This window comes from Toxorhynchites rutilus, chromosome 2 (genome assembly GCF_029784135.1).
Source record: "Toxorhynchites rutilus septentrionalis strain SRP chromosome 2, ASM2978413v1, whole genome shotgun sequence".
Classification (NCBI taxonomy): domain Eukaryota; kingdom Metazoa; phylum Arthropoda; class Insecta; order Diptera; family Culicidae; genus Toxorhynchites; species Toxorhynchites rutilus.
In genome coordinates this window covers 288,979,131-288,996,446 of record NC_073745.1, presented here as the reverse complement: position 1 = coordinate 288,996,446, position 17,316 = coordinate 288,979,131, and the positions used below count along the sequence as shown (strand labels likewise).

At 39.5% G+C, this 17,316-nt stretch overlaps 1 protein-coding gene across 12 annotated transcripts in view; it reads left to right on the top strand.

Moving 5' to 3' along the window:
- The window catches only part of LOC129767924 (gamma-aminobutyric acid receptor subunit beta), a 182,912-nt gene that overhangs the window by 75,143 nt on the left and 90,453 nt on the right, over positions 1 to 17,316 (top strand). For 3 of the 12 annotated variants that reach the window (XM_055769204.1, XM_055769214.1, XM_055769206.1), the window contains exon 4: positions 7,717 to 7,784. The exons of the other annotated variants lie outside the window; for them this stretch is intronic. In XM_055769204.1, the coding sequence (XP_055625179.1) occupies positions 7,717 to 7,784 (68 nt within the window). The remainder of the gene's footprint in view (positions 1 to 7,716; positions 7,785 to 17,316) is intronic. 12 annotated transcript variants of the gene reach the window in all.

Genomic DNA, 17,316 nt, shown 5'->3' with positions numbered 1-17,316 from the left:
GAGGGAAGCTTCTTGAACTTGCCTTTTCCTTCTTTTTTCATTTGTTCGCTCGTCAGACCCGTTTCAGTTATCACCCCCTCAATTTCTACGTTATGGGAGGGTATAAATGTTCTATATTCGAGAGTGAAGTGTTGGTCAGCAATAATCTCGTTTGCGTGTTTCCGTTCATTCACGACAACCCGCAATTTGTTCGGTCTAACCCTGCGAATTTCAGATACAGAAGTGTATCTGGCCAGATCTTTCATGATCTGAATCACGTTACGGTTTTTTCCTTTCGGTTTTGGCCGGAGGAAAACAACCCACGGGCCAGTTCCAGGTGCATCTTCTGGATAAACTCTGACACGTGGAGCGGAGACAACAGAGGGAGAAGACGAGGACGAGGACGAGGATTGGGTTGGATCGGAAACATCAGAAGGAGGAAGCGAAATCGATGATGGGAGAGGGGGAGTGGAAGTAACAGTGGGTTCAGAAGGGAGGCTTGCTATTTTCTTAGAGGGGGGCTTGGAAGGATGAGCAGATTCGTCCCCAGAAGAATTATCTTCTTTTTGAGGGACTCGTTTATGTTTTTTCCCAGATCTTGAATGGGATTCATTATCGGAGATCTCCATCTCTGGAGATCCTCCACTATTCTCCATTTTACAAAATTTTTTGTCTTATTTCTAATCTATTATTGATTTTAACAATAATCTCAAAAAAAAAATAACAAAACAAACAAACAAAAAATTATGATGATAATATTAAGCAATGAACATATGAGTTGAATAATAATATTAATATTAAATATTTATTTTTTATTTATTTCAACACCGTCTTCTATTAGTACAGACTGAATTATTTACTTATAAACTAGATGTAATTGTTAATTCTATTTTTAAATGCGTTCTTTGTCAAGTTGAAATCGAAAACATCACATACAACATGGAACAGACGAATACATGAATCTAGCGGGTTGTTGTAGCCGTAGTTTGTCCTATGGAATGGAACCGATAGTAGAGATGAATTCCTCGAGCGTCGAATGGGAATATTTAGAGACACCTGAGCTAGAAGCTCAGGGCAGTCGATGTTTCCTTGAAGTACATCAAAAATGAACAATCTTTGTATCGTTGTACGCCTGACAGATAGTGTATCCAGTCCTATGAGCTTGCATCGGTCGGCATAGGGGGGGAGATTCAGTGGGTCGTTCCATGGTAGCTGTCTTAGTGCAAAACGGATAAACTTTTTCTGCACCCGTTCAATCCTCAGGTTGTGAACTACGTAGAAGGGGGACCAGACAGGAGCAGCGTACTCAAGAATGCTACGGACCAACGAACAGTACATGATTTTCAGAACATGGATATCACTGAACTCGTACGCGTGGCGGCGTATGAAACCCAGAACTGAGAAAGCTTTGGCAGTCATAATGCCTACATGGTCATTGAATCTCAGTTTTGAGTCTATCGTGACTCCAAGATCGCAGATTGCCGTTGTGCGATCCAATATCGTCAATTCCATTTTATATTGGAAGACTATGGGGCTTTTAGAGCGACCGAAAGATATAGTCTTACATTTCCCTTCATTGACTCGCATCCCATTATCACAGCACCACTCTAGCATTGAGTTAATGTCATCTTGAAGAACTACGCAGTCCAAAGGAGATGAAATCACCCGGTATATTTTAAGATCATCGGCAAAAGAGAGCTTGAGCGATGAAAGCAGTGAGTACAAATCGTTCATGAATATGTTGAACAGCAGTGGACCCAGAACACTTCCTTGTGGTACCCCAGACGTGATATAAAAGCTGCGGGATTTAGCTGCATTGACGACGACATGTGCTGTGCGACCACAAAGGTATGATGAAATCCACTCCGTTATCCAGTCAGGGAAGCCCATACATTTCATTTTCTCCGTTACTAGGAAGTGTGGGACTGTGTCAAAAGCTTTCGCGAAGTCGACATACACCGCATCAACTTGACGTCTCTCTTCTATCTCGCGTGATAGTGCGGTGACGTAGCACATTAAATTTGATGTGGTTGAACGGTGCCTCATAAACCCATGTTGTCCATTGAAGATTATTGGAGACACCACGTAGTATAAAACCTTGTGCATTAGTCGTTCAAATACCTTGCTTAGGCAGCACAGCATAGATATACCACGATAATTTGTCACCTGATTGCAGTTTCCCGATTTGTGAATAGGAACAACGAAAGCAGTTTTCCATGCTATTGGAAATGTTTTCTCCTGAAGCGATTTGTTGAAGAGGCGAGCAATAGGGTTCGCAAGTTCAGTGGAGCATTTTTGAAGTAACAGGGATGGTATGCCATCTGTACCACATCCCTTCTTGATGTCAAGATCGTCCAAGGCGTTTGCAACATCATCAACCGAAAAGCGAATGACGGGTAGATTGATGGTGTGAGACTGAATATGAGCAAAACTGTCACGTTTCGATACTGGATATGCTACACTGAACACACTCTCAAAGAATGAGGCAAACAGGTTAGCAGCGTCTGTGTCCGTGTTGGCCTGGACATTTTCGAAGATAACATTGCGTGGGATGCGAGTTGAATTTTGCCGACTCTTTACGAAGTCCCAAAAGCACGATGGGTTTTGCTTAACACTGGCCTGGATCTTGGACAGATAGTTATCGTAGGTGGATTTTAGTACCGACTTGTAATGAGCTTCAATATCACGGAGATTTACGCGGTTGATCTCGGTTTTTGTTCGGAAGAAACGGTGACGGGCCTTTCTTAGGACGTTACGGAGATGCCGAAGTTCTGAGGTCCACCAGGGTTTGTTGGAGTTGTGAATTGCTCGTCTTTTGCGTGGGACATTGTCATCAAGTACTGAGAAAAGCTTGTCGTAAAATTTAGAAACTAATCTGTCCAAAGATCCGGTTTGCAATAAAATGTCCCAGTCAATGTCATCCAATACCACTTTAAGCCGCCCAAAATCGCAAGAGCGAAAGTCAAAACGAAGTTCGCTATCTAACGTTCTTTGTTCCACAAGAACATCACTTCTCTCATCGAAAAGCACGACCACAGGTACATGATGAGTGTCGACCGGCAGTAGAGGTGCAGTCGGCTCTATAATATCGAGCTGCTCAGGGTGACTTACGAATATGAGGTCAAGAAGTCTACCGTTCACATTCGAATAGCGATGAAACTGCTGTAATCCGATGGTAAACATAGTTTCAATAAGAACCTGCTCGTGCTCAGTAGAAACATTCGAGGGAATAAGTCCGTTTATATCATCATCCAATTGCCACTGTAAATGTGGGAGGTTGAAGTCACCTAAAGAGACAATGATGTCCACTGCAGAAGCACGGTCGGCGATTTGTCGAACTGCACTGGCATGTGCAGAAAAAGAGTCAACACTTGAGTTAGGCGGAAGGTAGACAGCGACGAGATAGATGCATCGACATTTCAATCTTATACAAACTGCTACTTGCTCAAGGTTTTCACAATTTGACAATATAACGACTCCACTGTTGAGGTGAGATTTGACTGCAATCAATACACCTCCGCCACGAGAGTGTTGACTGGATTGGGCGCTACGATCACAACGGTAAATTTTATATTCGGGTGATATTTCGGCATTATCGATATCTGCACGAAGCCATGTTTCCGTGAAGACAAGCACTTCATAGTCACAACTAGAAAGCAGCAATCGCAGTTGCACAATTTTGGTACGTATCCCTCTTACATTCTGATAGTACAGAGCAAAGATTCGTCGGGGTGAATCGTATCCAGGAGCAGCTGAAGGGTCAACGCTATGATGTTGCTCAGGTGTTGTAAATGGATTGAGAGCGACGGCTGGGGTTGCATCTTCTACAAATTGAGTCGCTCGACTGGATATATCAGAAACTCCCGGCCTTTGATAGCTGAAAGCAAGGTGCGTTACTGGAAGGGATACGTACAAATCAAATGCATAATTGCCTGCTGAAGAGGACTGGAAGACCCCCTCTCTACTTTCGTACACAGGACCGGGATGGCTGAAGGTCGATGGCTGAAATGTCTCGACTGTGACGAAAGGATTGGGGGCTTCCATAAGGTTATGTGTACCTTAATATAAAAGTTGTTCCGATACTGCGCTCTACTGCCCTAACCAGGGAGAGACAGAGGCTACGCGCTATGGATCAACACAATAGCGCAAGAATAGCTCACACGGTCACGTGATGATAATTCCCGTTAACGACAGCCACACGATGGCGATCCCGTTATGCCAATGTTCAACAGCCGCCAAGGGCTGCAAGCTGCAAGAGCGCTGCTTCCTTTGTTCCACTTCACAAAAGGTCAATTCGAAAGCGGACAGCAATGACCTTCACTCGTACACTATACCAATCGCACAATAGTAAAAGTGGCAACGCACAATAACGACACTGAACTTTACTCGTCAAGAGTTGGATAGCGAATGAATGAATCAATATGATGACAGTAATCTCAAGCAATGATAAATGCAACATCTACTTGTGAATTCGAATGTTTTCATTAAAAATGGAGATTTCTAAAACCGGACAAACCATGATCATTTTTTTGGGCAAACCATGATCATAAATCTTCTTTAAGGAAAATCGTTAAAAAACATAAAAATTTGACTAATTTCAACACCTTATGGTAGTATTAGCAACTAGAGACTTGGGGCTTTTCAACCAACCCAAACTCGTATCGATTATGTGTTATTTTCATGAAGAAAAATCGATTTGCATTTACTTGTTGCGTAAAAACACCCCAAATTGGACAAACCAAGATCATTTACCCTAAACAAACTGCAGCGCGCCAAGCGGCTGCCATAGAAATCATGTGGACAAAACAACATTATTGAATTGGACAACTCATTATCAGAATTGAGTTCATCAAAATGCGTTAATGTTATGATTTAGCAATGTAAATCTGATACAAATGGTGTGCAATCATGATGTTTACAATAGTGTTATAATCCAGAAAATATCTGAATACGTGCGAAATAATCATCTGGTGATTGATTAAAAGTTAGCTCGAATGAGGGGCGCATTGACACCAATAGAAGGTGTATTTTATAATCCTGTAAAACATGTGATTCCGTAAAAATATACTATAAAACTACGGTAAATCATGAAAACGAAAATTTTATTTATATGTTTTGAAACATTCGAATACCTGATTTGGCAAAGATGTGCTGAATTAGACCATTCAAAAAAGTGAACAAACCATGATCATATTTTCGACTGGACAAACCAAAATCATTTACTTTATAAGGTTTTAATCGTCATAGATTTAAAAGTTCTTAATATTAAAAAGTATGATTTTTCAACAATGCATTTAAAATGTTATATTTCCTAAATAGTAAATAAAAATATAAAAAAATATAATAAATAAAAATGTTGATGTCACGAATAGAATCAATCCATGTTTCTCGAACTAGGTGTGATTTTTTTGCTAGCTACTGGAGTAGAATTGGATCCTGGATCATTATCCGACAAGTTCTATACAAATATGATTTTTAGTTAACTTAATTTTCTTCTATTTAAAATTGTTCTAACCAAAACGATACCGGATTGAGTGGCCGTTAAGCGAATAATCCTCATATCTATGCAAAATCCCTCTCGTGCTATTGAACCTCACCCATTGTTCAGGTGCTTTTATCAATCAGCATACCAGTTTATGAGAAAAATATAATATAACTCTAAACATGCACAAATTGTGATAAATTTCAATTTCATTCATTTCGTGGTATCCTCTGCAAAAGCGAATATATTGGTCAGAATTGGTATCAACGCTAATATCTGCTGAATTCGACACATGATGTCTCCTTCCCGTGAGGTGTGAATCAACAATCGACTAAAAAACTGATAAACAATAGTGGTAAAAAATCTTCGTTAGCAACAATCTTTAAAAACAAACAAAGGTTTCTCGGTCGAACTTTCGACAACAATCTCACACAATCTCCCAACACTACCACCAAACAATTACTATACCCTCATCCATCCCCGTAATCGGGAACAGTAAAAAAGAATTCACCCCAAACGTCACATCATCACAATCATCATAATCGTCACTGGACCAATACCATTCATTCACCCCTTTTTCCTGGCCTGCAGATAGTTGGTGATGGCTCGAAGGATGGATGGTGGTTAGCTCATCCCGAGGATTTCGGGAAGCAATCCCCCCGACCGGTTTCGATAACGAGCATCAGAAAACAGCAGCCGTGTCCCACCCCACTGGGGGTGGCGTCGGAAATGAAATGATATGATTGAAAATGAAATGTGAAGCATGCGACATAACGAATACCACCAGCAATATTTGGAATAAATAGAAAGCGAAAAAAAAAAGATATGTATATATCAACACACTGCCCAAGAACACCTAACTCTTCCATAACCTTTTATGATGATGCCAGTTTAGTCCCAGCTGCTCCGTGTGTCGATAAGTCGGCGTGGAAACTGGCCGCACGGGAAACTGTCATCGTCATAAACCTTTCCGTTTCCTCCCAAAAACCGAGTGACAAATCCCGCCAGTTGTAGCTTTCTTTTTTTCTTGTATATAAAACGCCTTTCTGGTGTTGGAAGATGCAGCACTGCTCCCTTTACGGTGTTTATTCTCCTGTCATAAATTTCCACCTGAGCAGCACCAGTAGCCACAGGAATCAGTGGGGTGAGGGTCCGAATCTTGTGCTGACAAGAGCAAGATCATTTGAGACAGTGGGTCATTTGCACATCATAAACTATACTGATGCTGATGAAGTTTGTTTTTATGATATGTAAAAACCGAAAACAATTCCCGAATGGGAACACTTGCTTGTAATAACAAAAACTTTTGAAGGCGCTGGCGTGAAATCGTCTCGTTAGCAACGTCCGCTGTTGCGTTAACGATAATTTTCATGACAGAAAGTTTCCTCTATTCGTTCGTTTTCTCATAAATTGTTGTCACCTTCCTCCGTTTTCGTTTTGGAAATAAAGATTTTGTTAGTACTGTATGTAATTAGTTATGATTGTTATTCATTTTGCGTTTGCGTATAGTTGAGTAAGCACAACATGAAGATTTTAGGTTTCTATGGTTTGTTTTTTTTTCTGGAGAAATTTTTTGGTTCATTTTCCTGCAAAATCAAAACGAACAAATAAAAATCCACAATTGAACTTAGAGCAGGCGATGGGGACACAATAAACGCTTGTACATAATTATTGCTCAAAAACTTCATACAGCTCAACAATTTCCAATTGACGTATAGTTTTCGACTACAGTTCTGTATATCCTTTGATAATAAAATACACTGTATCATTTTCCGAAAGCAATTCGTGATTGAACGATAACATCCAGAAATAAATTCGGAAACTTCTCGATATACGTTTTCATAGCAATAGAATGAATCGGTCCTGGAAATTGAAGTACTCAGTCCTTTCTCAAAACTGCATGAAAAAGCTCATTGATTTGGTTTTCATAAATGAAGAGACATTTACAAAGCAAACGAAAAGAACGACCTAGGATATCAGTAATCATTTTTGTGTTCGTATTTCCGTTATCCATGATTATATTTTTCAGCGAATTCATGAAACGATTGAAACAGTCCGAAGTGTGAAGATGAAAATCACGAAAAACAATACCATTAGTTAGTAAGATCCAACGGATATTTTCGCGAAGAGAATTAGATAAGCGAGAATGTCGATCAAATGTAGGCAATTTTTTCTACTCTTTCAATTCCACAGCAATCGGTCTGTGATTAACCCAAAACAAACCACTAAATCTGAACTGCAAACTCTGATTCCAGGTCCCCCAGTGGAAGTTGGTGTTACAATGTATGTGCTGAGTATCAGTTCGGTGTCGGAAGTTCTAATGGTACTTAACAGCCTTCAAATATCACTTCTAACCACATCAAATTGCAACCTCCTCAAGAGAAAAAAAAACAACCACTCTTGAGGATACACTAACCGCAGGAAGTTGTGGGTTCAAGGTCAGGCATTGCGGGTGGACTCGAGAATCCTTTCCGATACCAAAACGGAGCCAACGGAGAAGCGATCGAGAGGCGATGAATTGATACCAGGCCGGATAGCATCTCAGAGGAAACAAATCGATAAATCTACCCACTCTCATCGCCCACTCTCGATCGGTTTTCCGACTGGTCGAAGGAGAAGTACATGCGCAAAGCCAGGGACCCTCACTCTGCATCAAAATTTTATCTTTCTGTCTGTTGTTTGTGTGAAGTGTACATCATACGTGGAAAATAACTGCATAATGCGATATGCTATATTACTCGTACTGTATTAAGATATATATAATCGAACATGTATACGCTTTGTATATTAGTTTCTGTTTCCTTACTCAACCTTCAGTTGAAATCATGCGATGGATAAGAACCTCTTTGAGTTGTTTTTACCAATTCTTAACTGTTGAATGTTGTTTTGAGACGCTTTCAATCACTCGACCGAAACGGATCTGAGAAACGTCGGTATATCCTGCCAACTGCAAACGGGAGATGAAAAGCAAATACTACTTCCACCATCTCTCGGTGCAGAATAGAACCAACCTGCATGCTCTAGATCCATGCATTACAGTCGGAAAAAAAGGATAGCCCTCACAAAAGCGCATTGTGGCTTTGCATTGCGAGTTCAGAAAAAACACAAGCTAACCGAACGAAAAGATAAACAAAATGCGCTTCAACCAGAAACTAGACAACGTTTCGATCAGTTCGGATGAAAACAAAACGTTTCGGAAGAAAACAAAAAAAAACAAAACAAAACTTTTCCGTTTCCATTCGATTTTGGTTCGCGTCTCACAACCCTGAATACGCCGGTTGTGTGCATGCACGAGTACTATATATATGATTGGTTTTAAGGCCGTAAGACTGTGTTTTCATTACTTTCTGATTCTTTATATTATTTCGGTTTTTTTTTTGTTCTCTTTCAAATATTCGTGTATGGCAGTGATCCCTCAGTTGTTCTCCCAGACCGTTGAAGATATATTGGAACTCAACCAAAAATATACTTTTTAGTTGGTTTTTGAAGAGACACCCACTTCAGTTTTTTTAGTCCTCATCACCAGTATCATTTAGTTTAGCCATCCTTTTTCCTTCTTGTGTGAGTACAAGAATGCGAGCGAAAAACCAGCAAACCGGCGTAGGCGAATGGACAGACACAGTTGTCATCCGTAGGCTTTTTGTGGATTTAGACACAACCTCTTCTCGCAGCTTTCTTTGTTTGTGTTGTATTCGTTGTGTGACTTAGAGCGGGCGAATTACTTTAGCAGCAGTAGCCAAGAGAGGTCTGGCTGGATTATCTCTCAGCACTCAATATTCCAGAATGATGCTACGCTGCGACTGCGAACATCAACTAGTCAGCGAGACCTGAGCGCAGCGCCAAAGAAGGATACAGAACAGAAAATGAATATTTCTAGAGATAGTTTGCCTGTAGACTGGTTTAGTGTAGAAGCCTTTTAGCGCTCAAGATGCGCTGCGCCAGAGTACTAGAAATACAGTGCTTGTCACAATAGTAATCTATCCGTTTCTCAGTTTCATAAACTTTGCGTTTGCGTTTGCGCTCATGCTCTCTATCTTCTCTATTTTTACATACATTTTTTCATTGATCGCAACGACAGCGGGACCGTTCATCACGTGGCCGGGTAACAGACAAGCGGCAGTCGAGCATCAGAGATATGCTACCACATAAGGTCTACACTACCCCCTAAAAACAAATTTATTATCTACAAAAAATTCGAAAAACTTTGAAATACTGAAAACACTCCTTTACTCCAATGTTCATAAATATCCGGATTAATCCATGACAGGCTAACTCTTCATCAGTTGAGTGAGTGAGGAGAATAGGTACTTACGTTATTCTATACCGCATCAGAGCTGTATGACATGAAAGTACACAAGTGAAAGCATCGGATCGTGTTTTAAAAAATAGTCAGAAAAAAAAATTGATCATAGAGAAATTCCGTTCCAAATTTCAGTCACTGCCTCACCCCTCTCCAATTTTGTTTTTTTTAACTACAGCTATTTCGAATACAACTGATTTTTGTAAAGGCGTTAACACTGATATTTTTCTCAAAAAATCGTAGCTCGAAATTCAGCTACGTTAATGATGTTGAAATGTTCGAAAAAGTTGTTGAAAGCCAATGAATTTTCTAGGAATAATAATAATTTAGATACACTTTGAAAAATTTGTTTAACCCTCTGAGTGCGGAGCAAATTTTGTGAGCATTTGCCAAAAATGCGGATGAGTTTGGGTCAGGGTAGCAATATCTCAGACTCATTTTACTGACAGAGCAAGATATTGAGACAAGATCAAATTCAATCACCAATGCCCCTGCAGCTCGTAACAAATGAACTGAACTTAATTACATGCTACCGACACTCCGTCACGTGGAACATTTGGTTCGTGCATTATTCCCCTCACTCATTCGTTTCACTGTCTCACTGAGAATGAACACCCGAAATATTCATACGCATCTTCGATAAGCTGACAGTGGAAGAGAACAAAATTCCATTCAGAGAAATGTCATCTCACTGACACCGCGTCAGACGTTTATACGCGTGTTCGTGTGTATGTTTTCCTGGTTTATTTCTAGCCCGGTCCCGTTGTTGTGCCGTTTATTGCACCCACATCGATGGGCAACAGCACAATCGAGTACTGGGTTTGCGGTTTTATGACCAACGAAAATTTCACCAGGACGCAATGAAAGGTAATATTTTGCGGCTTCAGCATTCACTGACATCGAGAATGAACTGATATTTCTGTCGATAGAACGAAAATTAGCCAGCAGTCAAATCGTTATAGGCACCGTAATAGAAAGAAGTGAAGAGTGTTGGTGGAGATATTTTGCACAGACAAAATTTGCTTTTCGATTTCAATATGTTCTTTCGAAATTTTGCATCCCTGGTCTGGGTATATTTTGATCTAACATCCAATGATCGTTGATAACTGATTAGGTCACAAAAAGTTTAGTTTGCAGGACAAAACGCGTGAAGTCCCCTTTTACAAATGTTCCCGAAAGAAGAAATCCTACGTGAAAAGACGCCAATTCGAAAATGCTAACATAAAAAAAGACGAGCCCTATCGCGCTCCCCCGTGTTCAAACGGTTGAACGTTGAATCTAGTACTGGAAACTGTTATATCTCTAAACAGTCACCACTATTCACACGATGAACAACGCGTCTGACCCTGGGAACTGACACCGAATTTCCTATCTGATTCGCGCTGGGACAGAGAATTTTTCATTTGGAAAGCGAGTAGGTAATGAAATATTTTTTTGAAAAGTCCACTTTAAGGCACCAACGTGGGCCAGTTGAAAACTTGATTGTCTGTGTAATTGTTCAACCGAAACTTAACGTAGTGAAGATATGTAATGTAAAAAATCTAATCCCCATGCAATGGAATACATAATATTAGGTTGGGGAAAAACGAAATCCATTATTTTTGCGTGAAATACAAAACTTTATTTAACATTTTTGTCGCCCAGCATGATTCGGTCAAGTTTCTTGCGGGGCCCAAATTCAACTGTCGGTGCGCTAGAGAAATAAGCGGACAACAATAATAATGAATTCGGGATCGATTCAGGAATGAATCGATTTGCTGATGAATCCGAATGAAATCAACTGGCTTCTGATAAGTAAACTTACAAAAAAATATTTTAGCAACCAATTTACCGCGTTGTCAATAATAATAAACAATGAAATTCAACCGAACGTATTTACTGTACATATGACGAAGAATAACTAAAATTTTATTGGAGAATGTGGAATATTCTGTTCAATCGAATGCAACGATTCTGTAAATATATCATACCAAAATAATCGTTATGAACTATAAAACATTGGGCATCTCCAATTTCTCGCGTGATTCGTTCTCATTGTTCTTCGTTGTTGGTAGATTAAAAGTTGAAAGAAGAAGCCAGTTGCAAGTTTTTTTTTCGTGAGAATGAGAGAAATAATTGCGCAACTCGAATAATCCCCTGCTTATTCCAAAAAGTTTTTTCACAGATGTACATGTGTTTTGACTTACATTATTGTGCCAAATCAGAAAACAGGTCACGTTTTTATGAAATAAAGTTAACGTAAATAACTATTTTTTTTCTGCGAACGGATTTTGACAATTTTCAATTCGAGAAATGGTCATCCTCGCGATGTTTCGATGCATCTGTGTGTTAGCGTGGCGATGTACGCAATGAAAAATGATAAAAAACTAAAACATTTTTCTCCAGTTGTTCAAACATACCTCAATGTGTCTGCAGTACTTCAGCCAATATCACGAGATAAAATAAAATATAACCATTTATCCAAAATATAAATTTATAAAAAACACACACAATGACTTCTTTTATGTTTTTATTGTTCCGTATTACAATTAGATCCCATTTTTATAGTTCAGTACCTGTTCCTTTTCAAAATAATTTTTTTTTTATTTCAGCAATAAAAGCTGAATGACGTACCGGCGATCTTTTTGGGATTTATGTTGTTCATAATGTAGTGTGTTCCCTGAGTCAAGTCAATTAATTTGATACACTTATCCCGATCAACATCTAATTTTAGAGAAATAAAAAACATGAAATCAGCCATGTTGTAGTCTCGGCCAAATTGAATTTTTAGTATTGCGGAACACGCATAATTATAATGACAACTCAAAAAAAAAAGTGTACTAAATTTAAAAAAAAAATAATCAAAAGGAAGGGAATCTTTAATTTACTACCGATATACGGGAGTTACATCAATAAAAGTAATTGGCAACTGAGACCATCTTCAATGATTTCTCATGATCTAATGTGTTCCACTAGTCAAGCCTTCTCAGTGGCGGCCATTTTGCATTTGCCGTATTCATAGATAACAATGTTCTACTAGGCAAGCCCTTTCATTTGAAACCCATATTGATGGCTTTTCGAGAAAATATGTATTCAGCCATTTTGTAGCGGCCGTCATCTTGGATTTGCATTTTTTCATAAATGTCTATGTTCTACTAGTCAAGCCATTTTATTTGATACCCATATTGATGGGATTTTGAAAAAATATGTATTCCGCCATTTTGTAGTAGTGACCATCTTAGATTTTCAAGATCATGGAATACGCAGTTTTATAACAACAGCAGAGATAAAAGTGTGTTCCAAATTTCAGATCAATCGGTCAACAGGAAGAGAGTTAAATTTCTATTGATTTGGGCAAACCCTAAAAATAAACATTCAAGCATATATACATACGATCATGCTAAATAAAACCGTTTAATAAATATAGTATAACAACTATATTTTTATGGTTTTGATTTTTTGATTATTCTACTTATTCTATATTTACATTCTATCAATTTTTTTTAAAAATTCCTGTTCAAATTAAACGACGAAAGTATCCCCTATATCTGGGTGACGGGGCGATGAAAGTGTTAAGAGGCTTCGGATTGCCCGATTTTACTTTCAAGTCTCATCAAATGCACAGTGGAGCCTTTCTGGCCGCTGGTCCTCGTTTGGCCATCGTTTAAGCTGCTTCACCACGCTGATATCATGTTTTTTGTCAAAATAAATGTTGATTGGGATATGTGTTTTTATATTGACTTGACTCAGGGAACACACTACATTATAAACAACATAAATCCCAAAAGGATCGCCGCCACAAAAGTGTGACCCAAAATTGAGCTTCTTTTTGAATCCAGCTTTGCGCAAATGGTTTCAAACCATTTTATGATGGATCTTTAGCTTCAGGGCGATGCTACAATTACTAGCATGCCGTATAACTTCGATTATTGAATGAATACATATATTCATCGACATTTTCGACAACAGGCCTGCCTTTGCGAGGTGCATCTTCAACATCAAAAATGCTTGAATGGAATCGATAAACCCAAATATATTTAGCTGTTACATTATCGGCACCTTAAACACCATTTAAAATATGGGCGGCCTGGCTTGCATGTTCATCATTATCAAAGAAAAAGTGTAAAATGTACCGAATTTTCTCATTGTTGACTTTCATTGTTAACACCCTGTAACTCACAACTGATTGGAACAAAAAAATACAGAAAAAGATTGCCTTGTGTTGCCTTGACAACAGCTTGATAATTTTTTTTTTAATTTCTACAGTGTATTCTATATTCCATTTTCTTATGTATGGCTGGTTGCCATACAAATGAAAGGTAAATTTCTGGATAACTAGAAAACTAATCTAGCAAATGGAGCTAAATTTGGCATGCAAAGGTTTTAGGGGACACGAAACGTTTCTGTGGTGAATAGACTCTACTTCGCTCTCTCTGACGTACAAATGAAATACAAACTTCTGCATAACTCGAGAACTAATCCAGCAAATGGAGCCAAATTTGGGATGTGAGGGTTTGAGGGTGGCGTAACGACCTTGGAGCAAACGTACCTTCGAGTCTATTCAATACACCTCCTGCAGCGCTATAATGCTACAATGGTGTGCTCTCAATATACACGACAGAATTCGGGTACTCTCAAGAAAGATGAGAGACTTACAATTACATAGTTCCAAGCTGACAATCTCTAGACAAAGCTTTTTGTTTCGGTCAAGTCCGATTATTCCATCTCAATTTTTTCTATACTTATTTGTGTTTTATGTATGGCTTACAGGACCAGCACCAACTCCCTGTGGAATCTTACATTGGGACGAGGGCAGTAATCAGCGACCCCTTGAGATGAGGAACGTTTTGAGCCGCACCTCCAAGGTGAATGCTCAGCTAGACCCTCCGTGAACTCCCTCCCTTTTCTCTGTCAGTGCATGACCATAATCCCACCGAGGTTGGTTGTACGATCTTCACTATGGTTGCTCGTATTTCAAGCGGCAACTGATTGTAGGCGGATTTACTGAAAGAGAAGTTAGTGGGTCTCGAATTAGGTGCATTTTATCGCAGAATACCGATGGTACGCTTTGTGCAATCGTTTACCACCATAAATTTGCTGTTCATTTCTTACTATTGCGGATAAGCATTTGTGTTGAACACAGATCACCAGCAAATGTTCCAGTTTGTTTTCACGGTTCATAAAATACTACGTCGAACTGATTTTTTCAAATACATGGTGAAAAACACCATTTGATGCCTGTATTTCGTTCAAGGGTCATTGCGAATCATGGTCAAGAGCTCAGAACAATTTTCCGCATATGGATCGTCAAGAACCCAACCTCTATTACAATGCGAAGCAAATATCCTTTCCATTCTAACTCTTCAAGCAGCTGTTCGTATGGAAACAAACGTCGTTGAACATATCTCTGCTCCAACTCGTACAGCACCCAATGTCTCAGATAAAAGATCGGCTCTTTCTTAAACAGAGAATCTTAACATAAACTAAAAAATTTCAAACGGCAACAACATTCTGATGCAAAAGCGAACCTGCTTATGCTTACTGTATTTATTAGATTGCAATATCCTTTTTTGAAGTTATATTTAAAAAGATGCAATGAGCAATGTAGTAACCTGACATTCATAAGGAATACTTGAAACATACCAACTGAGTGCTTATACCCTGCATTGCAGCGTTGGTTTCCTTATTGTATTGCACAATTGATAGTACTGACCACAATTATGCTCAAGTACTCAGGTAAAGGGTGTGTCACATCAAATTGCATCACGGAAAAAACGCTGTAGAAATTCGCCCAGTAGACCGATCCTTTTGAAAATTTTAGACAGTAAAATTAAAACTATTAAACAACTTTTGGCATTTTCTTTTTATTCATACTTCGAGCCCAAGCCCGTATGCTCGCACTTTCCTTTTTACCCCGTCCATAAGGTTCTGTACAACGTCAGGTTGTAGTTTTTTTAACAGAAATCCATTTTCTCTTGAAGTCCGCCTCCGATTTGACAACTTTTGGGTTCTTCCGGAGGGCCTGCTTCATAATCGCCCAATATTTCTCTATTGGGCGAAGCTCCGGCGCGTTGGGCGGGTTCATTTCCTTTGGCACGAAGGTGACCCCGTTGGCTTCGTACCACTCCAACACGTCCTTTGAATAGTGGCACGAAGCGAGATCCGGCCAGAAGATGGTCGGGCCCTCGTGCTGCTTCAATAGTGGTAGTAAGCGCTTCTGTAGGCACTCCTTAAGGTAAACCTACCCGTTTACCGTGCCGGTCATCACGAAGGGGGCGTTCCGCTTTCCGCAAGAGCAGATCGCTTGCCACACCATGTACTTTTTGGCAAACTTGGATAGTTTCTGCTTGCGAATCTCCTCCGGAACGTTGAATTTGTCCTCTGCGGAGAAGAACAACAGGCCCGGCAGTTGACGAAAGTCCGCTTTGACGTAGGTTTCGTCCATTACCAGGCAATGCGGCTTCGTCAGCATTTCGGTGTACAGCTTCCGGGCTCGCGTCTTCCCCACCATGTTTTGTCTTTCGTCGCGGTTAGGAGCCTTCTGAACCTTGTATGTATGCAGGATCTGCTTGGTCCGCTGGACGAATGAACTTGACAAATTCAGCTTATTGGCGACATCCAGGACCGAACTTCTCGGATCACGTCTAAACTGCTTAACTACGCGCTTGCGATCTTTTTCACTGACGGAGCATCCATTTCTGCCGTTCTTCACCTTCCGGTCGATGGTTAGGTTCTCGAAGTATCGTTTTAGTACTCTGCTGACCGTGGATTGGACGATTCCCAGCATCTTACCGATGTCCCGATGTGACAACTCCGGATTCTCGAAATGAGTGCGCAGGATTAATTCACGACGCTCTTTTTCGTTCGACGACATTTTTCTAAATTTACGAAAAATTGACAGTGAAGCATGGCCAACGTGATCTATACACTCTTATCTGATTATAAGCGAAAGCTGAAGATATAATTCCTAAAAATAAATTTCTACAGCGTTTTTTCCGTGATGCAATTTGATGTGACACACCCTTTACAAGTACTTCTTGATGATGCAAAATTATGTTGAGGTACAAATCAACAGCTCGTACATAATTCGTGCGAATGCCGAAGTATTCTTTAGTATTCTATTTATTAAATTTTCAATATTTCGATATTGTATTTAAGCTTTGAGCAATTCACGCATCTTGTTTTGATTGATCCATATGCTCTTCTGCATTTGCGCATCATGAAAAGCCGGTGAAAACTAATTTTGTATTCAATAGATAGTTCCACCAGAATATGCTATTTCAGTTTCAAATTCCTCTAAGTTGTTTAGAATTCCTAAGTGCTTCTCATAGTATGTTCAATATGGTTATAACATCGAAATATTTTACCATTTCTCTCTGAAAAAAACTAGCGTACTGGGATGTGAAAACCCTAATGAAACTATTTGAATTGAAAACAATTTGAGGAACATTCCTAGAATGTTTTCTACCGTAATGTATCGACTATCTTCTCGATCGACTGAACCTCTCCAAATAGAACGGTTTTGAAAGGTTTCCTAATTTTGTTGACCTGAATCGAAACGAACTGAACTGAAACT